Source organism: Bos indicus, chromosome 17 (assembly GCF_029378745.1).
Source record: "Bos indicus isolate NIAB-ARS_2022 breed Sahiwal x Tharparkar chromosome 17, NIAB-ARS_B.indTharparkar_mat_pri_1.0, whole genome shotgun sequence".
Taxonomy (NCBI): Eukaryota; Metazoa; Chordata; class Mammalia; order Artiodactyla; family Bovidae; genus Bos; species Bos indicus.
In genome coordinates, this window is record NC_091776.1 from 39,886,510 (window position 1) to 39,914,123 (window position 27,614).

General features: G+C 42.5%; 1 protein-coding gene across 13 annotated transcripts in view; it reads right to left on the bottom strand.

The window, feature by feature from the left end:
* RAPGEF2 (Rap guanine nucleotide exchange factor 2) overlaps window positions 1–27,614 on the bottom strand; it is a 269,177-nt gene that overhangs the window by 163,470 nt on the left and 78,093 nt on the right. For all 13 annotated transcript variants that reach the window (XM_070769172.1, XM_070769165.1, XM_070769166.1 and 10 more), the window contains exons 2-3: window positions 22,869–22,939; window positions 15,455–15,511 (exon numbers count right to left, since the gene is read on the bottom strand). In XM_070769172.1, coding sequence (XP_070625273.1) covers window positions 15,455–15,511; window positions 22,869–22,939 — 128 coding nt within the window. The remainder of the gene's footprint in view (window positions 1–15,454; window positions 15,512–22,868; window positions 22,940–27,614) is intronic.

Here is a 27,614-nt window from a genome sequence, read left to right on the forward strand (position 1 = left end):
TTACAAAGAAACCATCAAAGTAAAATGATTTCACAAATGAAAATGTAAAGTACTTCAAAAAATAATTTATACCTTTTTCTCTCCAGTCTTTAGTCATGAGCTTTTGCAATTAACACCGACTCACCTAATTTGGGGGGATGGCAGGGCAAATGTACTTCTCTTCCTATATGGTGACAATATATATTATTAATTTATGATTTCTGTCGAGTAAAACTCTGTTCTGTCAAATGCAAGAATGGTTTAAATTTTTTAACGACAAGTAATAAATCACTGAAACAAAAAGAAGAAAAAGAATTATCTTGTAAACTTTTCTGTTCTTGCACTTACAAGCTCCCTTTATCACCAAAAGACTGGTCGACAGAAATGAGATCTAGAAAAGTAGGTAATTGAGGCTGATCACCACTGACTGACTAGGCACGTGACGCAGTAAACACAAATGATGAACTATTATCAAGGGAAGAAGCACGATAAATGTCCTCATGGTCCAGATGAACCATGACACAGACAATATAACAAACATTCCCTGGCTTTTTAGTTATTCCATATAGGTCCATTTGGAAGGTAAAATTACTCTGGACAAAACAAACACAAGGTTTGTAAACTCAGCTTTCCCGGTGCTGATCAGAAAACACGCATGGAGAAGCAACCCACATCCAAAATGGACAAAATACTGCGACAGTAAACACTCTGGTCCCCTGAACACCCACCGGTTATCCTACGAATAGGGCTGATGCTTCATGCCAGGAAAGCCGCGCAAAGATTTAAAACGTGAAGATAAGAAACTGGTCCTCTAGACCTCTCCCACTTACTGTAATGTCATTTGCCTGATGGATGAGCTGCTTCTCTCCCTTTTCCAAAAAATTCAAATCTTAACTCAGAAGAGCTGTGTTTGTTGCAGGAGGTATTTGCAGAGAATGACCATTGCCAACACTTGACTGGATTTGGTGGGCACGTACTACTTGCCACGCCAAATAGGACAGTCAAAATGCCTTGATTTTTAAAAAATTTTTAAAGTATATTAATCAGAGTATATGGATTTACAACAGCTTGTTGGTTTCAGGTGTAGAACAAAGTGAATCTGTTTTAATATATACATTTGTGAAAGTGAAAGTTGCTCGGTCGTGTCCGACTCTTTGCGACCCCATGGGCTACAGAGTCCGTGGAATTCTCCAGGCCAGAATACTGAAGTGGGTAGCCTTCCCCTTCTCCAGAGGATCTTCCCAACCCAGGAATCAAACCAGGATCTCCTTCATTGCAGGCAGATTCTTTACCAACTAAGCGACGCGTGTGTGTGTTTAAAACATAAAGTTATCTGTTTTATACACAGTAGTGTGCATATCTCAATACCAATCTCCCAATTTATCCCTCCCCTCCATTACCCTCTGGTAACCATAGCTTATTTTTCTACATCTGTAACTCTATTTCTGTTTTGAAGATAAATTCATTTGTACCACTTTTTGTAACATTTGTGGGTACCAGTGGCAAAATTTTTATTTTGAAGTCCTTACTCTTTTAAAAAAAACAAAAAACTTATTTTATATTGGAGTATGGCTGATGGCATTAGCTTGGCTCAGTGGTAAAGAATCTGCCTGCCAATGTAGGAGACACAGGTTAGATCCCTGGGTCAGGATGATCACCAGGAGAAGGAAATGGCAACCCACTCTAGTATTCTTACCTGTAAAATCCCATGGACAGAGGAACCTGGCGGGCTACAGTCCATGGGGTTGTAAAGAGTCGGACATGACTAAGTACTGAGCACACAAATAGCCTATTAACAGTGTTGTGATAGCTTCAAGTGGACAGCAAAGAGACTCAGCCACACACACACACACACACACACACACACACACACACACGTGTAACCATCCTCCCCCAAACTCTCCTCCCATCTAGGCTGCCACATAACAGTGAGCAGAGTTCCGTGTGCTATACAGTAGGTCCTTGTTGGTTATCCATTTTAAATACAGCAGTGTTGTATCCTTTTTTAGATTCTACATTTAAGTGATATCATATATTTGCCATTCTCTTAGTTCACACAACATGACGATCTCTAGGCTCATTCATGTTGCTGATAATGTCTTTATTATTGAGTTGTCTTTTTTAAAGATTCGTATCTTATCAGTCAGTTCAGTCGCTCAGTCCTGTCCGACTCGTTGCGACCCCATGGACTGCAGCACGCCAGGCCTCCCTGTCCATCACCAATTCCCAAAGTTTACTCAAACTCATGTCCATTGAGTCGGTGATGCCATCCAACCATCTCATCCTCTATCGTCCCCTTCTCCCCCCGGCCTCAATCCTTCCCAGTGTCAGGCTCTTTTCAAATGAGTCAGTTCTTCTCATCAGGTGGCCAAAGTATCAGAATTTCAGCTTCAGCATCACTCCTTCCAATGAATATTCAGGACTGATTAATTTTAGGATGGACTGGTTGGATCTCCTTGCAGTCCAAGGGACTCTCAAGAGTCTTCTCCAAAACCACAGTTCAAAAGCATCAATTCTTTGGCGCTCAGCTTTCTTTATAGTCCAACTCTCACATCCATACATGACTACTAGAAAAATCATACCCTTGACTAGACAGACCTTTGTTGGCAAAGTAATGTCTCTGCTTTTGAATATGCTGTCTAGGTTGCTCATAACATTCCTTCCAAGGAGTAAGCGTCTTTTAATAGCTGCAGTCACCATCTGCAGTGATTTTGGAGCCCAGAAAAATAAAGTCTGACACTGTTTCCACTGTTTCCCCATCTATTTCCCATGAAGTCATGGGACCAGATGCCATGATCCTTCGTTTTCTGAATGTTGAGCTTTAAGCCAACTTTTCCAGTCTCTTCTTTCACTTTCAACAAGAGGCTCTTTAGTTCTTCTTTGCTTTCTGCCATAAGGGTGGCGTCATCTGCATCAGTTCAGTCGCTCAGTTGTGTCTGACTCTTTGTGAGCCCATGAACTGCAGCACGCCAGGCCTCCCTGTCCATCACCAACTCCCAGAGTTTACCCAAACATATGTCCATTGAGTTGGTGATGCCATCCAATCATCTCATCCTCTGTCATCCCCTTCTCTTCCTGCCCTCAATCTTTCCCAGCATCAGGGTCTTTTCAAATGAGTCAGCTCTTTGTATCAGCTGGCCAAAGTACTGGAGTTTCAGCTTCAACGTCAGTCCTTCCAATGAACACCCAAGACTGATCTCCTTTAGGATGGACTGGTTGGATCTCCTTGCAGTCCAAGGGACTCTCAAGAGTCTTCTCCAACACCACAGTTCAAAAGCATCAATTCTTCGGCACTCAGTTGCGTATCTGAGGTTACTGATATTTCTCCCAGCAATCTTGATTCCAGCTTGTGCTTCATCCAATCCAGCATTTCTCATGACGTACTCCGCATAGAAGTTAAAAAAGCAGGGTGACGATTTACAGCCTTGATGTACTCCTCTCCCAATTTGGAACCAGTCTGTTGTTCCATGTCCAGTTCTAACTGTTGCTTCCTGACCTGCATACAGATTTTTCAGGAGGCAGGTCAAGAGGTCTGGAATTCCCATCTCTTTCAGAATTTTCCACAATTTGTGGTGATCCACACAGTCAAAGGCTTTGTTGTAGTCAATAAAGCAGTAGAAGATGTTTTTCTGGAACTCTCTTGCTTTTTCGATGATCCAACGGATGTTGGCAATTTGACCTCTGGTTCCTCTGCCTTTTCTAAAACCAGCTTGAACATCTGGAAGCTCACAGTTCAGGTATTCCTGAAGCCTGGTTTGTAGAATTTTGAGCATTACTTTACTAGCATGTGAGATGAGTGCAATTGTGCGGTAGTTTGAGCATTCTTTGGCATTGCCTTTCTTTAGGATTGGAATGAAAACTGACCTTTTCCAGTCCTGTGGCCACTGCTGAGTCTTCCAAATTTGCTGGCATATTGAGTGCAGCACTTTCATAGCATCATCTTTTAGGATCTGAAACAGCTCAACTGGAATTCCATCACCTCCACTAGCTTTGTTCGTAGTGATGCTTTCTAAGGCCCACTTGACTTCGCATTCCACAATGTCTGGCTCTAGGTGAGTGATCACACCATCGTGATTATCTGGGTCATGAAGATCTTTTCTGTATAGTTCTTCTGTGTATTCTTGCCACCTCTTCTTAATATCTTCTGCTTCTATTAGGTCCATACCATTTCTGTCTTTTATTGAGCCCATCTTTGCATGAAATGTTCCCTTGGTATCTCTAATTTTCTTTAAGAGATCTCTAGTCTTTCCCATTCTAGTGTTTTCTTCTATTTATCTGCACCGATCACTGAGGAAGGCTTTCTTACAAGAAGAGAATAGAACCAAGAACACAAGAAGAATGAGTCGCTTAAGTTTCTCATAGTGAGATGCCACCAATAAAATCTGTCTTACTCAACTGGCCAGAAAAGTCTCCTGAGTTCGTTAGAAACCACTGTGATACCCTGCCCTCTCCTGCATTTATAATAATTATGTATCAGGCAGGCAGTGTTTCAGTGTAGACATAACCCATTTTTCTTCAACATCTGCAACCACGCCCCTTCCCACAGGGCACCTGTCATCGCGAACTCTATATTGCCAAGTAATGACTACTTTTTAAAAAGAAATGAAGAGAAAGAAATTACTTAGCAGTAACAGCATCCAACTTGTCTACACTCAGAAGGGAAGCAAAATGAATCTGAGATCTCGCTTGCAGACATATGTGGCAACGCAGCTGGCTAACAGAAGACTGACTAGTAGAATAATAATTACAAGCCTAACAGGAACAAATGGCCAGGGGTAAAAAATACCTCACGTCAGTCACTGTGGATACAACTAATTTTACTCACCAATGTTATTTATATTTTTCCCAGTTTTTTAATGTTTTAAAATTATGAGCTCAGGAGTCCCATCAAGGATTGCTGAAATGGTAAAAGCTGAATCTCAGAGTAACTGACCATTTGCAAATAACTTTAGTGTTACATCACCAGTAACAGGTAGAAAAGAGACACCTAGAGATTACAGAGGCCCCTCTGATCACCAAAATGGACACTCAGAGAAGACCTAGAAGTTTTAGACAGAGCTAAGAACTCCAACAGACAAAGATTTGATTCCAACACCTTCCATCCTACACCCAACAAGATGAAAGCCACAAAGCCCAGGGTATGATAAGGCCCTCAGCAGAGCTTCTGTTTTGATTCTGTCAACAGAGAGAAAACGAATCAAGCCAAACAAAACAAGCAAGCAAAATATAAACAGGACATCATAAAATGACCAATCCGCTATGCCGTGTGATCAGACAGAAGGACCCTAAAAAGCCATCACGACTGACCAGTCTAGGTGCCCACATCTCCTGGGCTAAACCAGAAGGGCAGGTGTAGCCTTGGAATGTGTAACCTGGTCCCTTTCCACCTCACTTCCCTCTGCTCCTCAGTACAAACCCCCTTCCTAGATGGTATCTCCCTACCTTCTAAGTCACCCTGCACCCCAAAGGAACGGCTCTAACACCACTTCTTCAATAAGGTCTTCTCACTGATTCCCACACTCCAAAATACTTACCCCGTCTAATTCATTCTGTTTCGTGCTTTTCTCTATCCATTTCTCATCCCTGAGCAACCTAGGTGTCTCCCTCCACCTGCATGGAGGCCCCCTGCAGGCAGGGCCAGGAGCTGCAGCTTGTGGGAACAGGTCAGGATCTTGGCAGCATCTGCTCAGGGAACCGAGATCAAGCCCCCACAACCAGCACCTAAAAGCAGCAGTCTGATGCCCTGCAAAGAGCAAAGGTTTGGAACACACATTCTGTCACACCACCCATGTGATCCTGGTGACGTCAGGTCCTGAGGCTCTGATTCCTCAACTGTGAAATGGGGATATTAGTCCTTCACAACGTCACTCTGATTTAAAGACACAATACATACCAAGCACCCTGCATAGCAGGGACACAGAACACTGGTCTCTTCCTCTCTCTCACAACCACCTCTGAAAGGGTCACCTACACCTTTCCTCTCTGCTCTCAACCCCAACAAGTCCTGGGCTTCAGACTGCATGCCACTCACCAACCTACACCATTTCCTTCCTCTATGCCTCAGGGCCTTCGAACAAACCTGCTCTTCCAGCTCCTAAAGGGTACCTTCAGCCTAGTAAACTCCTTACTCATCCTTTGAATTCCAGGTTAACGACCACTTCCTCTGAGAAACATTTTAGTACCTTCCAAATAAAGTGAGTCACTCTCTGCTGGGTTCCCAGCCACTTTGGACTTGTTCACAAGAAGCAGAGTATCATCATCTCAGAAGTCTTTCCTCTACTCTTCAGTAACTCCACGGACACACTGGACGATGCTCAACTTGCACTCAGATATTTTATTAATAAGTTAATTAATAGTTGAACAGACACTAACTCTGGAGAAGGAAATGGCAACCCACTCCAGTGTTCTTGCCTGGAGAATCCCAGGGACAGGGGAGCCTGGTGGGCTGCCATCTCTGGGGTCACACAGAATCGGGCACGACTGAAGTGACATAGCAGCAGCAGACACTAACTCAAGTGAGGTGTTAAAGTGTCTGAAAGTCAAAGCCATGAGTTTGAATTTACCAGGAATTAGAAAAATGAAGTGAGGGTTAAAGAACGTCCTTGACAATAACCTAGATGTCCACAGGGTGGCAGTGTCTCCCCATGAAAGGGCTTTGTGAGCAGCTGTGTTGTCCCAGGTTCCCCTTTAGGAAGCAGACTGAATACAGGGACCAAGCGCAAGTTGATGGAGATGGGGGAGTGGGGTGAGGAGGGGTGAGGATAATAAGCTAATAACTCAAAAGAAAACAGAATAAGTCAGAAAGGGAATTATCAAAGGGCAAAAAAGTAATTGGAGAGAAGCCACTTAATTCAGTTGCTAATAGAATACAAAAATTTAAGTGAAGTCCAAGTGGCCAAAAGGCTTCAAAAAGGGTAGGAGGAATGGGGTGAGGAAGGGGCTTCAGGCAAGGGCACTCCTGTCCTTGTGGACACAGCTTCACACCCACCCCTGCCAGCCACAAACTGACATCTGGTCTGTGTGTGTGTGTATTTGGAGAGAGGGGATGTCAACCAACAGAAACTAGAGAAATGGTCCCCATGCAAAAAACATCATCAGGATGAGAATTTAGTGCCCAAGGAGTGCATCGGGTCTACAGGAAGGGTGTCTCCCGGGAGCAGGTGTCCCCCGGCAGCACAGGCAGGAGGGACCAGAGTGGAGGATGCCCTATGGGGCTGTATGGGGCGACAGCCACTGAGCATCAGGACACACAGATGCACAGAGGCGGCCACCACACAGGAACACGGCAGGTGATACAGCCAGAAACCTCCAGGGCCGCTGGAGAGGGAGCCCACTCAGGAAGGGGCAGGGACACGCAGCCACGTGGACCCGCAAGCATCAGGTTTGGGTTTAGAACGGAGGCTGCACTGCATTATGCACACCACCCGGACGCAGCCCCAGGTGCACACAGCAGCGCCAGCATCTGGGAGCAGTGTTACCTCCCGGGCCTACTGGCTTCGTTCAGTGGGAACCAAAATGAAGACCATCCAAATTCCACCAAGGAAGTGGAGCCCACAAGCAAGGAACTCAGAGGGCCGGCCACCAGACACCACGACTACAAAAATACTTGTTTCTTTTCCTACAGCTGCTGTCCTGGTAACATCATCCAGTCGAAGGATAAACCAGAAAACAGAAAGTCTTCCTGAATTTCTTCCTCTGCACAACCCACCACCACATCCTGTGGGGTCCCCTCCAAAGCCCCTGCTGAAGTCTGACATCTTATTCTAACCCCCTTTCCCCTCCGACACACACACACGGTCACTAGTCTCTCCTGACCGGTGCAGACGTGTACTCTCATGTATACAATTATAGCAAAAACCAGAGCAGGACTAACTCTGCCTTCTGACACCAGATGATCCTATACCTTCTCACGGGAGCCCAGCAGCAAGTTCAGACCAGAGATTCTGAGTAGGGACATGACCAGCCCCAGGGGACAGAAACTCATCCAGCTCTTCCACCACTAACAGCCACCACGATGGAATCGAGGAGGATTTCCCATGAACGAAGTGTTTCAGGGCTTAAAATTGTAGCCCTGACAATTGCCACCTCCCAACATGCAGATAGAACAGATACGTAAGAATTGTGCTCTTTTTCACAAATGTATTACTGTCACTTCTGCTACTGGATTTACCAAAAAGTTTAATAAAATTTTTTGTTGCTCCCTGATGGGACTCTAAGCCTTATGCTCCAAGACAAAATATGTATGATACATTTTTGTGCAGCCAATGGCAGAGAGTAAGCTCACTAGAAAAGTTAAAGGAGCTGGGCAGTGTGCAACCCTGACAACACCAGATCACCGTCCAAAGAAAGCCATCAAGTGTAGGACACGTGACAGAAAGAGTCCTCTACCAAGGGTTAACACACACATTCCTGACGTAAAGAACAGCAATACTGTTCTATAAAATTATATACTTCATAATATTTAATTATATACAAGCACATAACCACAAATTTCCACACTTATGAAAACACATATTACAAGCAGAGGCTGACTTTTTGTTCCATTTCCTAAAAGTTCCAAATCCTAAGAAGCTACTTCACTTTTATCACTAAAAACTCTGATGGAAAAACAGCATCATTATAACATTAAGTTTTTCAGAAAGTCCTTAATTTTCTCTCAACACACTACAGTGGCTTAAATCCAACAAATAGGATAAATCAGTAAAATCAGTAAGAACTCTGACAACTGATGGAAGTATTGAGGCTATTTCAGCTAAATACTTTGAAAATATTTTATTTTGAATATATTAAAGTATTTTGAAAATATTTTTATTTTTTAAAAATTAGTATTTTGAAAATGGGGGGAATATGTGGACATAATTTTTTTTAACCAGGGTAATTCACTAAACCAGCAAAGGGAATGATATAAACAACTAAAGAACTAGTAAAGCCAAAGATTCTACAGACTCAACATATAGTCATTCTTAACTTTATAAAATTCATTTTAAAAACAAAATGAAGGAGTGAGGTCTTAAGTGTCATGAAGTTACTCAATAAACTTTTTCTGAATTAAAGAAAAAACATCGACACAGATTACAATTTATGACAATCCATTCATCAGTGATTCAGCTATATTGAGGGCAGACGGCTAAACCCAAGGACTTGAGGGACAATTTCTCAAATTTAACAGCAGAAACTCTTCTGAAAAACACCAGTGGGTCATGAAATTCACACATCTGCGTCTTTCAGTTACACACTACAGTTTCATTTTCAGGGTAAACCTGCTCCTCACCTACAGCAAACTGGCACCAGAATTTCTAAAAAGAACCTGCAGCCGTCCAGAAACAAACCCACACCAAACCTGCCCACCCCACTGCCAAGGTCAGGGTTGACACGTACTGTCAGCTCAGAGCACTGTGGCCGCACCAATCCGAAAGCACAGGGAGGAAACCTCGTTTGCTGACCACATGCAACTTTAAACAGCTGAATTTAAGAAGAGTTCAGGTTTTTACTAAGTAGTTTCATAGAAAATCAATACAAAGGACTTAACACTTAACCCTAACCCTAAACATGCATGCTGTTTTACCTGAAAGACCATAAAGAAGGTCTTTCTCAGCTGATCTAGCAAAGGAATAATTCCTTTCAAGTAAATGCAAAAAAATAACAATGAGAACAGACAAGATGCAAATGTCTGTGCTGGGCAACACAAGCGTAAATCTAACCCAATGCAGTTTCTGCCCTAATGGAGTTCACCAACTAAATACATTTTTAAATGATTTATTTTACTGCTCTTTGATTCATCACAAAAATAAAACATTTTCAAAGATTAAAAGTAAATATAAAATATTGTATTTTTTAAAGTATTGCTGCTGCTGCTAAGTCGCTTCAGTCAGACTCTCCGCGACCCCATGAATTGCAGACAACAAGACTCCTCCGTCCATGGGATTTTCCAGGCAAGAGTACTGGAGTGGGTTGCCATCGCCTTCTCCAAAAAGCATTGCTGAGAAACCTTAAACTATCACCATATGTACATAAAACAATCTTAAGTAAGTCTATTTGTGGGTAGGCATGTATCCACGAGTATTTGAATTTTCGTACTTACACACAGCACATGTGTACATCACAACATACCAAGCTCACAGTTGAGCATCTTTATCCTATGAGTTTGGGCAAGGAATCAGAGGTGGGGGCGGTGGGGGAAGCAGCAGTGCAAAGCCATAGCTCCTCCTCCAGGGGGAGGAGGGACCAGGAGAGAGGAGGACCAACACCACAGAGAAGGGGCAGCTCCTCCTCCAGGGGAGGGAGATCTGGGGGAGAGGAGCAACACCACAGGGAAGGGGCAGCTCCTCCTCCAGGGGAGGGAGATCTGGGGGAGAGGAGCAACACCACAGGGAAGGGGCAGCTCCTCTTCCAGGGGAGGGAGATCTGGGGGAGAGGAGCAACACCACAGGGAAGGGCAGCTCCTCCTCCAGGGAAAAGAGGATCTGGGGGAGAGGAGCAACACCACAGGGAAGGGGCAGCTCCTCCTCCAGGGGAGGGAGATCTGGGGGAGAGGAGCAACACCACAGGGAAGGGGCAGCTCCTCCTCCAGGGAAGAGGATCTGGGGGAGAGGAGCAACACCACAGGGAAGGGGCAGCTCCTCCTCCAGGGGAGGGAGATCTGGGGGAGAGGAGCAACACCACAGGGAAGGGGCAGCTCCTCCTCCAGGGGAGGGAGATCTGGGGGAGAGGAGCAACACCATAAGGAAGGGGCAGCTCCTCCTCCAGGGGAGGGAGATCTGGGGGAGAGGAGCAACACCACAGGGAAGGGGCAGCTCCTCCTCCAGGGAAAAGAGGATCTGGGGGAGAGGAGCAACACCACAGGGAAGGGGCAGCTCCTCCTCCAGGTGGAGCGGGACCCGGGGGAAGAGGGCCAACACTATTTCCTCCAGGGGGAGGAACCAGGGGAGAGGGTGACCAACACCATGGGGAAGGGGCAGCTCCTCCTCCAGGGGGAGGAGGGGACAGAGGTTCAGGCAGATCTGAGCACAAAATGGCCACTGCAGTAGGAAGGGAATGGGGAGGGGACAGGGAGATGTGACATCTAGACACAGGGTACTGTGGAAGCCAGAAACCGCATCACAGACTGAAAAGACTGATAGGTCCTGGGAGAGGGGCAGCTGGGCCGAAGTTCTCCAAGATGTAGATTTAGATGAAAGGAACCATTTCCTCTTCTGCAATAGAGGGAGATAATCCCATATCTAAGTGCTATGAAAACTTTTGGAAACCAAAGCACCCATTCCAACATGTGTGTGCATAGTGGGCGTGCAGTACAGTTACCTGAGTTTATAGAGTGTCTGTGTGTGCTTTAAATTTAAGAAAACAAAACACATTTTGATGGTTCAATTTCTTATCCAAAGGTTTTTTTAGCACTTCACTAGATACTAAACCAAAATGGTGAGGATGGCTGGCCATTAAAGAAAAAGAGAATGGACACATGTATTTAGCTCCTTTCTTAAATTCTCTGAAGTCCCTCAGGTATGAAATGTGTACTGTCCCACTCAGCACTTCCAAGCCAGCAAAACAACCATATACTCAACAACAAATGAAAGGAAGGGAGAATTTACCTGATGTTTCTGTCCACTGTGTAAAGCTCAACTAACGATACCTAACTTTCTAGGATAACAAATATTACATCCTAAATGGGCAAGTCTACACTTTAAAAATTCCATTTCATCAGAATCGCAATTCTCCCCTGAATCGCAGTACAACTTAAAATGGCATTCTGCCTTACTGCTTATGTTAAAATAACGCCAGGGGAGTTATTGATAGAAGTTATAGGTAGTTGTCATAATTCCTTCCTAAACAAAGCTTAAAGCAGCTAAAACAATGGGAGAACAAAATCTAAACGATGAGAACAGTGGATGGAGTGAGGACGCTGCCCACCACTGGCATTTCTGACTGCGCGTGCCTGCTCTGTGTTCTCCACACAGGGCCCTGCATATCAGCCTCACACTGGCACCAAAGCGGGGACCCTGTGATCATTCTTCCCATTTGACAGATGAGAACAGTGAGGCACAGAGGTGGATTAAAAGAGTACTAGATTTACCTGGTGAAATTATGATAGTCTTGATATTATGACATTATTATAGTCTTCGAAGTCACCAGCACACAAACATAATAAGGAAAACAAATACTCATCTCTTGGTTATAAAACCAAATTCTGAAAGTCTCTGATATTTCGACTACACTGCATTCTCCAAGCTCAAGCAGACAAGTCAGTCCCCCCATGAGGTAAAAACAAAAGGTGCCTAGAAAAGTAGTGGTATTACTAAATCATCACAGGAGTTTTACACACCCCAAATACAGACGTTCTTTCATTTTTAAAACTGGGCCTACACCAACTGCTCAGAGCAGACAAGCCTGTTCACGGATCATCATCCTTCACAGGAGGTCGGCCAAAGCCTGGGAGTGTGACCGGGTGAATCTACACTCAAGTCTCTGAACTTTTGGTCTTATGAAATCATGACCCACAGACTCGTCACTGCTTATATTGCCACCTGATTCTAATTCATCGAAAGGAACAATTAACACAATCAGCTCGGGCTGCAAATTCCAGCCCAAATGCAGTCAATGTAGGATGTTCCAAGTCATGGCTGTGTGTGATCAGCAGAGCTCACGGCCTAAACTGACTCTATTAAATTTAAAAAAAAGTATATTTAAAACACTGTAATCTACCTTCCATTTAAATGGATAATAAATAATAACTGTTAGGAAGCCAGGCCAATGCAGGCAGAAGGGCTGGTGAGTTGCAGGGGCCGCCCTTGCCCCTTGGCGAGATGCAGTCCTCACCCACATGCACAGGACACCATCTTCTATGGAGGCATGAAGGGGGTGGGGGTGCTGCTGCGTAGGGGGACAGCTGAGGCTGCAGAGTCACTATGTCTGGGGGGGCTGAGTGCAGACCCCAGGTTGAGCTGTGCTCTCGGGGCAGCTTTCTGTTCTCTCCAAGCCTCAGGGCCTTCCCATGTAAAACAGCAGTGATGAAAAGATCCGCCAGGGCGGCTGGAAGGAGGAAGTAAACTAATACACACAAAGCTTGGATTCACGTATGCGGGATGGAGAGAGGGCTTGTTACTCGTTTGCTGTTATCTCATCGTCAACACGGCCCAGATCATGTTTCAGGGGAAAAGGACAAACCAATAGAAAGCTGACACTGACTGCCACTGGACTGCTGAAACAAATTAATAATACTCATCAGAGATCATCAACCCTAACATACGTACACCCATTCCACAGGTAGCTTTTAATTGCTCCTAAAAGAGAATAGTCTAAGTTATTTACATCTTGATTCCTTCAAGGATAAATATATTAAGGGCATTTGCCCCCATTGTGAGTTTTCTCATTACCAATTACATCTGGTTATTTTGTACTCTACTCCATTGGATGTACGTACGGCCTTTGAAGCCTAAGATGGATGTAGACAGCCAAGAACCATCCTGCATCAGATCCACCCGTGTCTTCTTCTAAAATCCATCCATGGGACTTCCTTGGTGGGGTCCAGTGGTTAAGAATCTGCCTTCCAATGCAGGGGACTCGGGTTCGAGCTAAGATCCCACATGCCTCAGGCAACTAAGCCTGTGCATCACAACCTCTGAGCCTGAGCACCACAATGGAGACCCAGTGCAGCCGAAATTAAAAAGAAAAAAATCCACCCCTGACTGTCCAGTGTCTGCTGTCTCTGCCCCAGATCAAGCACCATCATCTCAGATTCCCGCAGTGGCCTCCTGACAGATCTCCCTGCCAGTCCACTCAATCCAACGCTCCCCCTGGGCTTTCAGGCAGACACAGAGCCTATCTTTGAGGGAATGAGTGGGGCTGGAAGGCCTCTGGTCACATCATTTTGCTGCTTGAAAACTAGCCACTTACCTGCAGATTAAAAGACACTTAAGAAAGATACCAATCAATAAACAAACTGTACCCAAAAAATTTAATTTTCATGATATGAAAGAACTATGTTTTGAGGTTTGATGATAATACTGTGGCTAAGCTTTTTTTTTTTCTTCTTGGGTCTATCTTTTAAAGATAAAAACACATATCAAAACAACTTTGGGTGAATTGATATGTCTGGATTTCCTTCAAAATAATCTGCTGGAGGTGGAGTAAGAGATAAAGCACTGTTGGTGATCAGTGGGCAGTGTGGCATGATGAATCCATGGGGGTCTGTTTTATTACCATGTCACTAATACTGTGAACATCTGTGATTTTCCATAATAAAATGTAATTGAGAAGGAAGAGCACTCATTTTTAGTTGCCTAAAGAAGCAAGGATGACTTTTCTAACAGTACGTTCACAAGCAAACGTGACTGTGACCCACCTCTTCTCTTGACCCCACAACACCCCAGGCCACTCGCACTGTACTTGCCACACTGTTCAAAACGTGAGGCCAGGCCCTTCCCTCTCTGAGCCCCTGTATACATGGTGTCTCCTGCCAAGTCTCTCAAGACACCAGACACACCAGGAGACGTAGTACAGAGGGCCACTTCTCCCAGACCCTCCCCTGCACCCCTTCTCTGCAAACCTATAGTCTCAGTCATCCTGGTTGGTTAGTTTTTGTTGTTGCTGTTTTCCATTTTTTTCTGTTTGTATTTCTACCAAAAGATTAATGTCTCCTTAAGTGCAGATGCTGTATCTTATTTATTTCAATAAAGACTCCTTATGATATGCAGGAAAAGTAGTATTTATTTGCTAAGTGACTTGAAAAACAGGAAGAAAAGTCAACAGAACAACCATCACTCATGGCAAACATTATCAGCAGAATTATATGTCTAGTAGATCAGAACCCACACATCCTTAATACACCAGTAATTATCTACTGCGTGCTTATCACATTCTTTAAGAAACTAGTTGCCATTGTTTCAAGGAGTGTGTCACACACCTTAAAAAGAATATCAACATGATTTAAGGAAGAAACTAAGCCCAGAGAGACACGGGCAGTTCATTTTCCTGTTGCTGGTCCAGTGGTTAGACTGTATGGTTTCACCATGACGGCCCAGGTTCAATAGCTGGTTGGGGAACTAAGATCCCATATGCCACAGAGTGCAGTCAAAAGAAAAAAAAAAGACAAGCCAAAGTATGGCATTTATGCTATCATTACCTCTCACCTGGTGTGATGGTGGCAATATATGCATTCTGTTCCTTTGGAAAGACTCCAGTCCAGACTATTTCTCATTTCATAAAGATAAAAGTCAAAATACTCCATAATGTCAAATACCATCTCTGAACTACACGAGAGACACATAAATGCATATGCGGACTTATCAGCAAAGGGCTGCAAACTTCTACTTTATGACCGGAAACAGCTGAAATGCTTCCCATTGCTACAATATGCAATAAAAGTTAATGCAAAATTAAGTAACGCCGACTTGACAAGGTGTCCCTAGTAATTCTCCGATACTCTAAGTGCATCATTTAGCTGCCATATCACGCACGGTGCAAAGAAAAAGGAGACACCTACTAGTACAAAACCTCATTGGCTTCATGTCTTTCGTATCTCACAGTTTCACACATCAACCTGTAAAACAAAAAATAAAGACATGAGTTCACCATTTGTCATTAAAAAACACACTAATAGTTTTAAATTGTAAATGAGACATTATGTAGAAAATTAAGATTATTTCTATGAATTGTCACAACCATTTACTGGCCTCAAGGTAAGTATTTATGGTACCTAGGTTAACAAAATAAAATGAATCTGGTAAAGAAAAGCTTGAAAAGAAACATTTCGTTAGATGTCAGCTTCACCAGATTCATTTCATAGAGAACAAAATTGTATGTGTTTTATACTTTGTAAAGGACATGTGGACAAATTAATGTTCTCCAAGGTAAATAGAAAATGAAAAGGAAGCTGAAAACCAGAAAGGAAACCTATTAATTTATAAAGTGATAACGTCATCCACAGTTTAACACTGATGTTACTTAACAGTATGGAATTTCAGACAAAAGTAGGCTTTCATTAAAGTCATTATTTTTATGACTAAAATGACTAAGCATATGCTTTATAACTTAAAGATTTGTTATTTCAGCTGATTCATCTCTGAAGAAAAAATTATGGAAAACATGAATGTTTAAGTATTCAAAATTACCTCAAGAACAGCATCTTCAAAAAACATCTTATTATATTAAGCCTGAGTAAAATGTCCCAAAAGTACAGAAATGCAAAAGAGAAAATGACTATTTCTTCCTAAGGAGAAACTAAGAAGGAATAATAAGGACTGGCTATAAAAGTGATTACTTCAACAGCATCTGCACTTTGGTCACTGGGGCTACCAACCAACCTCCAACCTGTGAAACACTGGGATCAACACACACAGATGTGTTCCCTGTCTGCAAACTCCAAACCATGCCACTCACTCTTGATTTCTTTTTCACTTGAAAACACTTCACCTGACTTCTTTTGCCTTGTTCTTCCTGCGACCACCCGAAACATTCGCTGAAATCCGGGAGGCAGCATGGGTCCTTGAACACACATTAAACACAGAGTTTTAAGAGACTGAATCACACGAATTCTTCCCAGGAAAGGATGAGATTTAAGTCATGGGTCTAAAAATACCAGGTCTTAAATTATATAACAGGCTCTGCCCTGTTTCCTGTCGCATCCTCTCCAAGATCTCAGTCCTGCTACAGTGGCTCCTGTGCTCCTGCACGCTCATCTCCTCCCTCCCCATCACCCGTTTCTCCCTCTTTCCTGAATGGCTTCCTTTGATACATAAATACACCTTAGGTCCATTGCCCATACAGAGGGAGGGGACACTCTTGAACCCACAGCCCCTCCAGCTACTATCCACGCTCTGCTTTTCCCATGATGGAAATTCTCTTTTTAGAGTTGTCTACATAAACTGTCTCCATTCTCTCATCCTCCTCTCCCACTCCCCAATCACTAGGTCCTTGAAACTCAAAAAAAAAAAAACAAAAAACCTCCAAGAACTACCAGCATCCTCTCTGGTATCTCAGTCTTTTCTGACCTTGTATCAATTCCACTTCTCAGTAGCATGTGATGACTCTCTTTTCCTTACAGCATTATCTTCTCTAAGTCTCCTGGTTTTCCTCTAATTCAATTCAGTTCAGTCGCTCAGTTATGTCAGACTCTTAGCGACTCCATGGACTGCACCATGCCAGGCCTCCCTGCCCATCACCAACTCCCAGAGTTTACTCAAATTCATGTCCATTGAGTCGGTGATGCCATCCAGCCATCTCATTCTCTGTCGTCCCCTTCTCCTCCCGCCCTCAATCCTTCCCAGCATCAAGGTCTTTCCAAATGAGTCAGTTCTTCGCATCAGGTGGTCAAAGTATTGGAGTTTCAGCTTCAGCATCAGTCCTTCCAATGAATATTCAGGACTGATTTCCTTTAGGATGCGCTGGTTGGATCTCCTTGCAAACCAAGGGACTCTCAAGAGTCTTCTTCAACACCACAGTTCAAAAGCATCAATTCTTCGGTGCTCAGCTTTCTTTATAGTCCAACTCTCACAGCCATACATGACTACTGGAAAAACCATTGCTTTGACTTGATGGACCTTTGTTGGCAAAGTAATGTCTCTGCTTTTTAACATGCTGCCTAGGTGGGTCATAACTTTTCTTCCAAGGAGTAAGCATCTTTTAATTTCATGGCTGCATTCACCATTTGCAGTGATTTTGGAGCCCCCAAAAATTAAGTCTCTCACTGTTTCCACTGTTTCCCCATCTATTTGCCATGAAGTGAAGGGAGCAGATGCCATGATCTTCGTTTTCTGAATGTTGAGCTTTAAGCCAACTTTTTCACTCTCCTCTTTCACTTTCATCAAGAGGCTCTTTAGTTCTTCTTTGCTTTCTGCCATAACGGTGGTGTCATCTGCATATCTGAGGTTACTGATATTTCCCCAGCAATCTTGATTCCAGCTTGTGCTTCATCCAGCCCAGTGTTTCTCATGATGTACTCTGCATAGAAGTTCAATAAGCAGGGTGACAATATACAGCCTTGACATACTCCTTTCCCAATTTGGGACCAGTCTGTTGTTCCATGTCCAGTTCCAACTGTTGCCTCCTGACCTGCATACAGATTTCTCAAGAGGCAGGTCAGGTGGTCTGGTATTTCTGCCTTTAAGAATTTTCCACAGTTTGTTGTGATCCACAGAGTTAAAGGCTTTGGCATAGTCAATAAAGCAGATGTTTTTCTGAAACTCTCTTGCTTTTTAGATGACCCGATAGATGTTGGCAACTTGATCTCTGGTTCCTCTGCCTTTCCTAAATCCAGCTTGAATATCTGAAAGTTCACAGTTCACATACTGTTGAATCCCTGCTTGGAGAATTTTGACCATTACTAGCATGTGAGATGAGTGCAACTGTGTGGTAGTTTGAACATTCTTTGGCATTGCCTTTCTTTGGGATTGGAATGAAAACTGACCTTTTCCAGTCCTGTGGCCACTGCTGAGTTTTCCAAATTTGCTGGCATATTGAGTGCAGCACTTTCACAGCATCATCTTTCAGGATTTGAAACAGCTCAACTGGAATTCCATCACCTCCACTAGCTTTGTTTGTAGTGATGCTTCCTAAGGCCCATTTGACTTTGCATTCCAGGATGTCTGGCTCTAGGTGAGTGATCACACATCATGATTATCTAGGTCATGAAGATTTTTTGTACAGTTCTTCTGTGTATTCTTGTCACCACTTCTTAATGTCTTCTGCTTCTGTTAGGCCCATACCATTTCTGTCCTTTACTGTGCCCATCTTTGCCTCAAATGTTCCCCTGGTATCTCTAATTTTCTTGAAGAGATCTCTAGTCTTTCCCATTCTATTGTTTTCCTCTATTTCTTACTAACCATTTTTTCTGACTCCTTTGGACTCCCTGCCCCTGCCCATTCCTCTACCTGACTTATTTTTTTCAGCCACATCATGGGGTTTGTGGGATCTTAGTTTCCTGACCAGGGATTGAACCCAGACCCTCTGCAGTAACAGTGCAGAGTCCTAACCACCTGACCACCAGGGAAGTCCCTACTTGACTTCTAAACAGACCACCTCCAGGGGCTGTTAGTCCTCTTCTCCTCTGTACCACGTAACCTCATCCAGTCTGTGATTTTTAACGTCATCCATAACCTGATGGCTTCCAAAGCCACTCCCCACACCCAAGCCCTCACTGTGATACCCACTCTTCTAAATGCCTACTTGGTGTAATAGCCATTTCATCTTCAAAACATCCAAAAAGATCTTAAATTTATACCCCACAAATCTGCTTTTCCCCAGTCAGAACCCAACTGTTTAGGCCAAAAACTTTGGCATCATCATCCTTGACTCCTCTCTTTTGTTCACAGCCCGTCTTTCCACCAGTTCCTGTTTCAAAGAGACATCCTCCCAGGCTAACCACGTTCACCACCCACCTGTGAAAACCTGGTATCAGTCATCGTGCTCGCATGGCTCAGTCGCTCAGTCTTGTCTGACTCTGTGGCCCCAGGGACTATAGCCTGCCAGGCTCCTATGTCTATGGAATTATCAAGGCAAGAACACTGGAGTGGGTTGCCATTTACTCTTCCAATGGATCTTCCCAACCCAGGAATAGGACCAAGTTTCCTGCAGCTCCAGCACTGGCAAGTGGATTCTTTACTGCTGATCCACCTGGGAAACCCGTCTAAGCCATCATCCCACTATTATCTCCTAGAGGACTACAGAGGTAGCATCTGCTTCTATTCTGCACACCTGTTGCCTGTTCTCCTGACATGCAGTCACAGCACCTCACACCTGCTCTTAATCTCCACTGCCTTCAGGAGAAAATCCAAGCCCCTGTCCTTGAATACACAGCCCTGCGCTGTTGACTGCACTGAGTATCCCAACCTACATTTGCCTTCCCACGGCTCCTGCCTGCTCCCACCCAGAGCATCAGGACCCATCGGCACCGTGGGGATCTCTGAGCGGCTGAGCTGACACAAATGTTCCCTCTTTTCAACCACAAAGTAAGAGTAGCCCAACATGCTAACATCTGAATGAAACAACAATGGTCTACACCCCTAAATCCTGTCTGCCCCACTAGGAACATAAGCTCCGTGGCAGCAGGGGTCTGGTCAACTTCACTGTGGCATCTCCACGGCCGACCTGATTTCCAGCACATAGCAGGCTTGCAGGTGACAACTGCTGACTGCACAAATCAGCCTAACCAGCACCAACAGAAGATCAAGGCAAAATCATCTATGTGACAATGCTGTAAATACATGGGGAAAGTACCAAAATTTTTTTTCTTAAATGCTGTTAACAGATTGTTTGATCTTCCCCGAATTCCTAAAGAATATACTAGCCACATTTTAATTGTTCCTTAATGTCTAAGATTGCCTGTGTAATAATAATTATGCTCATCCATAATGCTGAAGAATGTATACATGGACACACACACATATACTATATACAACTATACATACAGCTTTATTTTATATATATATATATATACACACACACACACACATATATTTCCCCTCCCCAGCAATCTCTTGTTTCCAACACTGAATGGCCGCAGTTACTCTGCTTTTTAAAGATATTTTGGCCTCAACTCCCAACTGGAGCTTCCTCCTCCCCTTTGCAAATATGCTGCTTCTAATCCATATGGATTAAGGGAGTGAACATTAGAAAAATGACACTGTGTGGAAAGACATCCAGGTTTTGAGTGAAGCTCTGAAACCTTCAGATTGTGTGGAGTGAGCAACCTCACAGCGACAGAGCCAACTGACCGCACGTGGATCCGCTCGGGATGCACGCACTGGATGGCCCACAGCGCACCAAGCGGGGCTCCCGAAGAGGAAAGCCTCCCCACCTGCCCCTCCAAATACCAGTGTCCTGCCGCCCAGTACTGAGGAAACAGACTTGGAAAATCTTACGAGCTGCTATTTTTTGTTGTTTTCCTAAATTTGGAAAACTACATTACATGGAAGTCTTAACTGCTCTCTGTTAATCCCACAGGGAAAACTTTATTTATAAAATTCAAAGGAAGTAACATCTAAATAAGATGTATTTTTCCCAGAAATGGTGGTTACTACAAAGCAGTTTATCCAAGTCATTGAGTTTATCTGTACCTCTTTTCTCGCTATTATTCATTTTGGTATTCCAATCTTGTTCTCAAAAAGGACTTAGTTTCAGCTGATGTTTTTCATAAATATGAGAAACAAATAAGCAGAACAAGATAAACATCCTAAAGGTGTCTCCTTGTAAGTTCATGCCAACAAAGTTGAATGATCTCCAAAATGGACTTTTTAAGGCACAAATACACTAAACTATACTGTTGAAGTAATCAGTTATTTCCAGCCAAAATTTACTTTCGAAACAGCAGGAAATTCATGGTTCTGAAGCAGGTTAAGGGGTGTATGGGGCTTTATTATATTACCTCTACTTTTTTAATCTTGAAAATCTTCATAAGATGTATTAAAATTTTCCTTATTTTATTGCATAGAATTACTATTACCTTAAATAATTTTATGACCACATATACTACAGACACATATTATATAATCAATATAATCTAATTATCAAAATATCACCCATGTGAAGTTTTATATGCATATGGCAAAGTGACATTTGCATTTGTATATTAATCAATTTGCATTTGCAGGTTAACTGCACTCAGTACAACAGATAATTGGCACTACAGGCTTTTCCTAGGATGCTGCTGCTGCTGCTAAGTCACTTCAGTCCTGTCCGACTCTCTGAGACCCCATAGAGGGCAGCCCCTCAGGCTTCTCCATCCCTGGGATTCTCCAGGCAAGAACACTGAAGTGGGTTGCTATTTCCTTCTCCAATGCATGAAAATGAAAAATGAAAGTGAAGTCGCTCAGTCATTTCCGACTCTCAGCGACCCCATGGACTGCAGCCTACCAGGCTTCTCCATCCATGGATTTTCCAGGCAAGAGCACTGGAGTGGGTTGCCACTGCCTTCTCCTTTCCTAGGATAGCTGCCATCAAAATTCATAAAATGAAAATTTCACACTTTAGAAATTATCCTAGCTTTAATTTGAGCCATCTTCTAAATTCCCAATGGGTTGGCCCTTTCTAATAAAACTTGACTGAATTTTTAAACACTTAACCTACAATCTATTTTAAATGATTTTCATTAAAAATTTAATTTTAGAAGTATTCAATCCTCTTGATATGTTTTTCAATTAACAACTAAATATGAAATTGACATGCTCAAAAATTAATTAGTGTTTAAAGAGTAAAAGAGAAATACATAGAAAAAGTATTCCTTTCATAATTAAAAACTGCTGGTATCAAAAGTATCTGGAGATGGAGGAAAGAGAATTTTCCCATAACTTCCTAGTTGGTGTTTACCTGCAATCCATCTTCCCAAGGTCCTTTCTTTTCTGTTCCAGTTAATCACTAGATTATACAAGATGTTTTGATCTTTTAGTATAAGCCCAGATAACCACAAATAAGGCTGATGTATTGCTGTACAAGAGATGTGATGAGATTTTTACTAGTGGACACGCATAAAACCAACTATGGTATAAAGTGAGTTTCCCAGAAACGGGCAGACAACTTAATGCAATAAATATATTCCATACAAAGACCTAAAACAGCGAACTGAGTCATTCTCTGAACACTTAAAAACATTCTGGTTTCATATGTATCTGAGTGCTAAGAAATTGATTTTTATTTACCAGGATGGCAAACAATGCTCCTTCAGTGTATTCGCCAACTGGTGTTTATTACTTTAGGTGAGGAGATGGACAGGAAGGAGAGAGGTGATCACTCTGGCAGAAATGTCAAAAATTACCACATGGATGTAAAACTTACAAGGCCAGGTACAGAGGCCAGATGAGGCAGAGTGTTCAGAAGTAAGTTACCTTTAATCCCACTTCTACAGGATAATAAATGATCATATCAAATTCTAGCATCCCACTGTTATTCATCTTACATTGACTTACCTAAGCTGATGCTCTCTCAGGTTGGACAAGGCTTCCATTCCATGTAAATAGGAATACACTATTTCCAGATCCTGTTTGAAAAAAAGACAGGAATTATTAGACTTATCAGGAAAAGAGGCTTCTAAAATAAGTCATTATATTTACAGACCAAATTAAAGATAGCTTTTTTCAAATACAAGTTTTTTAGACATCAAAAATCACATTTATATTAAGAGAAATCCTGGGCCTACACAATGTCATCCATCACAGCTGCCTTTGGGACACATACAAAGGCCATAAAAATATAAATGACACTGGCTCGAAGTTATGAAAATAAATTCCTCATAAGTTGTTACCAATTATTTTCTGGCTTTAACAGTAAAATATCAAAGGTAAGGTTTTAATAGGAAAGTATAAGTATTTGCCAATTCAGTCATTATTTTCTTAATTAATGCATGTTACTTCATGCCTACACTTAAAGATGAGCATGAATCCAATTTTTCTTTCCAATTCTTACCAAGTGACATTTCTTACATACAGAAATATTTAAATTTAAATATTCTTTTTAAAAAAGAGACACATGCCTTGTTTTTCCAGATCATGTTACAATATATAGAAAAAAGAGTCCTAGTAATTCATGAAAGTTTAAAACAGGTAAAGATTCAAAATCCTGTTTATATTGATTTACATGACAAGCCAGCAAGGAACCATCATTTTTTTAAATTGCGGTACAGTTGATGTATAATATTATGTAAGTCTTAGGTGTACATGAGTTAGTATTTTAAGACTCCAATGAATAGCAGCTTCTGATCTCAAGAATATGAATAGATATTTACTCCTCCTCCAAATCTTGGCCAAAATCTAAAACAAACATATTTTTAAATATCTGTAAAATTTTCCTCTTCCTTTTTAAAACAAAAGCCCTATTGAGATATTCACACTTTTTTTCTGGTGGGAGACCACAGGACCAGGTAGGGGGTGCAAAACCTCCACCCCCACCCCACACTGAGGCTATACCTCCTTCTAAAGACTCGCTGTAAGCAGGCCCAGAGGTTCTCAGATATGTTAGAACCCAAGATTTATCGCTTGTGAATAATTCCATGGTTTGTCTTTGTCAAACACCACCATAATTCCTGGCATTTTACCACCCAAAAAGCAACCCGATAACCATTAGTACTCTCTCCCCATCCTCCCTTTCCCTAGCTCCTGGCAAGTATTAATCTGTTTTGTGCCTACGGAATTGCCTATTCTGGACATTTCGTGTAAATGGAATCTCACAATGGAATACACGCTCTTTTGTGACTGGCTTCTTTCTCTTGGCCTAATACCTTCAGGGTTCATCTACGCTGCAGCAGGTAATGACACTTTCCTTTGTATTGCAAAATAATATTCCACGGTATTATTCATTCATCAGCTGATGGACATTTGGGCTTTCCCTGCTTTATGACTGGTATGAATATGCTGTTATCAACTCTCATGCATACATTTCCGCTTGCACACCTGTCTTTAGTTCTCATGGGAATGTATATACCTGGAGCAGAACTGCTCATTCATAAGATAACGCTTGTCTTTAGCTTGTTTACCTAAGTGGCTACATCACTTACAATCCTATCAGCAGGGTCTGAGGCCTCTAATTTCCCCACATACATCCTTGCCAACACTAATGTCTGTCTTTTCTATTTCAGCCTTCCAAGGTGTGTTTGAAGGTGTTGCTCTGTATTTCCCTAATGACAATTTTTCATGTGCTTGCTGGCCATTTACACGTCTTTGGGTAAATATCTATTCAATTCTTTGTTCACTTTTTAATTGGGCTATTTGTCTTCATCACTGCATGTTAAGGACTCTTTATGTATTCTGGATAGAAGGCCCTTTCCAGATACATTATTGGGTAACATTCTCTCCCTTTCAGTGGGCTGTCATTTCACTATCTTGGATAGTAACCTTTGAAGCACAGGGTTTTTAATTCTGATAAAGTTCAACTTACCTACTCTTTTGTTGTGTATGTTTTTATAGTCATATTTAAGAAACAGTTATCTGATCCAAGGTCACAAAGATTTATTAAGATATTTGCTTCTACAAAGAGTTTCTTCTTCTACAGTCGTAGCTCTTATGTTTAAGTCTATACTCCATTTTTAATTATTTTAATTATTTTAGTTATTTTACATATACAGTAAGGTAAGCATTCAACTTCATTCTTTTACATGTAGATATCCAGTTATCCTATCATCCTCTGTTGAAACACACTATTTTCCCCCAGTGAACTGTATCGCTACCCTTGCTAAAGATCAAAGGATCACAAGTGCCAGTATTTATGTCTGTACTCTGAGATCTATTCCATTGGTCTGCAAGTCCGTCCTCTTGCCAGAACCACATACGGTCTCATTTATGCAGCTTTGGAGCAAGTGTGAAATCAGAAATTGTCAATGTTTCAACCTTATTCTAGTTTCTTGGGTACATGTGAATTTTAGAATCAGCTTGTAAATCTGTGCAGAAAAGCCAGCTTTAAAAAGGATTGCAACGGAACTAAACATCAATTCAGGTAATGTTGCTCCTGTAACAATATTAAGTCTCCTAATCCATGACATGGGATGTTTTTCCCTTTACTTAGGTCTTCCTTAATTTCTTTCAACAATGTTCTGTACTTTTCATTGCACAAATCTTGTACTACGTCGGTTAAATTTAATCCTCTGTCTCGGGTAAGAAAAAATTTTTGTAACCTTAAGGGTACCTTTGAGAACAATTCAAACTATGCGTGCAATTAGATTTCATATATTAAGGGCACAGATAACGGATAATGATTGAAAGAATAAACTAGGCAAGGAAATTAAAACCTTTCTAAGAGGATTCCAAGAAGATTTTAGAACAATATTATGATGTGCTGAGGGTGGGGGTGGAGGGAAGACCTCATTTATGATTCTCAATTGCCCCAATTTAAAACTTACCAATACAGAAATTTAAAGTAGCACCTTCTGATGTTAAACTTTCAGATAAGGTGATGGACTTTCATTTTATTCATCTGTAGCTTTATTTACCACAAACCTTATGAAAGCTATTTATAGACTGAAATCTACATGTAGATCTAAAAATTCAATACAAATAAGAAAGCTAAAACAAAACCATCCCCACTCTCCAGTCCTAAACCCCTTCCTACCCCAGTCATAATATTTTTTGTGCAGGTAGGAAAAGCCAATACAAATGTCTCAAATAATGAGTTTTCTTTAATCCTCATAGTGGAAAGTCCTTCTGAATAATGCTAAGATTCACATTCTATTTTATGTATTATAAATGTGTGTGCTGCTGCAGTCCTTAAATAGTAACAGAGAAACTACCCTCCCATTTCTGAAGAGTTTATAATCTGAGTCTAACACGAATGTCTGACATTTTTTTCACTGAAATATTGATCAGCCTGTTATAAGCTGCCCAAGGCCCACAGTACTTCTAACAGGCAAGACTATTTACGTTCATTAACCCTAATCAGGCACATACATTTACACTGAAAAAGTCTATTTAGCAAAGGAGTAGAAAGAAATAGGATTTTTCAAAAGTGCAGATCTCTGGGTCAGGAAGATCCCCTGGAGAAAGGAACGGCTACCCACTCCAGTATTCTTGCCTGAAGAATTCCATGGACAGAGGAGTCTGGTGTGCTACAGATCATGGAGTCGCAAAGGGTCAGATGACGTCCAGGGTTTCCTCTATTACTCTTAGAGTGAGTCTAAGAAAAGAAACTTGCGTCACATGGTCTGTGCCTCAAGGAGCTTGGAAACTCCAGGACAGACACCATGTTTCCACACGAAGCTGTCACAGGGAAGGCCGTTTCATCTAGCTGGAATTAGATGACTTTACAGAGAGTCCACCTCAACCTGAGATCTCTTCTCTGTAACTAACAGAGTCAGTGTAACACTCTGACGTCTGCAAGCAACAAGTAAGTTGATGTAATGTTTCGCTTGTGACCAGAACAGGTTTGGGTGAGTCGGAAAGCTTAGGAAAAGGCATCAGGAAATCTCTGGTCTCAGACTCCCAGGGATGAAAGACAATGAGCAGAGAGGAGCCACAGAGATTCAGACTAAGAAAGGGGAAAGCTGCTGGTAACCAGGCTTCCAGCAACACAGAGCCCAAGAGCCAAAGACTAGGTTTACTGGAGATGAAGGATTGCAGAGGACTTAAAGACACTGAAAGGCAAAAAGGAAGACAGGTTTTCTTCTCCTCTCCTAGGAGCAAGGTGGGCTGGGTGGTATTTTGAAATAGGCAATGTGGTCTTTTCTTTCTTATCAATTCCTTCTACCCTTTCCCCAGGTGTCCAGTGACCTGAATCACCCCCACCCTCAGTCTAGGTCCCCCACGCTGGTCTACAGGCTGAGAGAAGACCTGAAGCAAATGTGAGTGATCAGAGCGGTCTTGTATCTTCCCAGGGGAACTATCGGTCGACGTCTACATTTCCACAGTCCAAATAAATCTGCAGGTGGTCGGAGGTTTCAGAAATGAAATACACTGGGGCGTGAGGGACAAGACCCAGGGATCCAGGCTCTGCCGGGAGCCCCCTCACTCCTCAGCACCTTCCCCTCACACTTCCCCCACTTTTCACGCAAAGGTTTCAACCCTCATCGCCCCTTCAGGGCTGGCCTTTGCCAAAATCACCTATGAGCTGGTACACGGAACTGCCTTCACCCAGCAAGGAAACAAACAGGCATAAGGGCAGGTGTTGAGGAGACTTACTGCTCAAACCAATCAGAGACCTGCCACATGGATGGCATCTCAAAGCAAACTCCC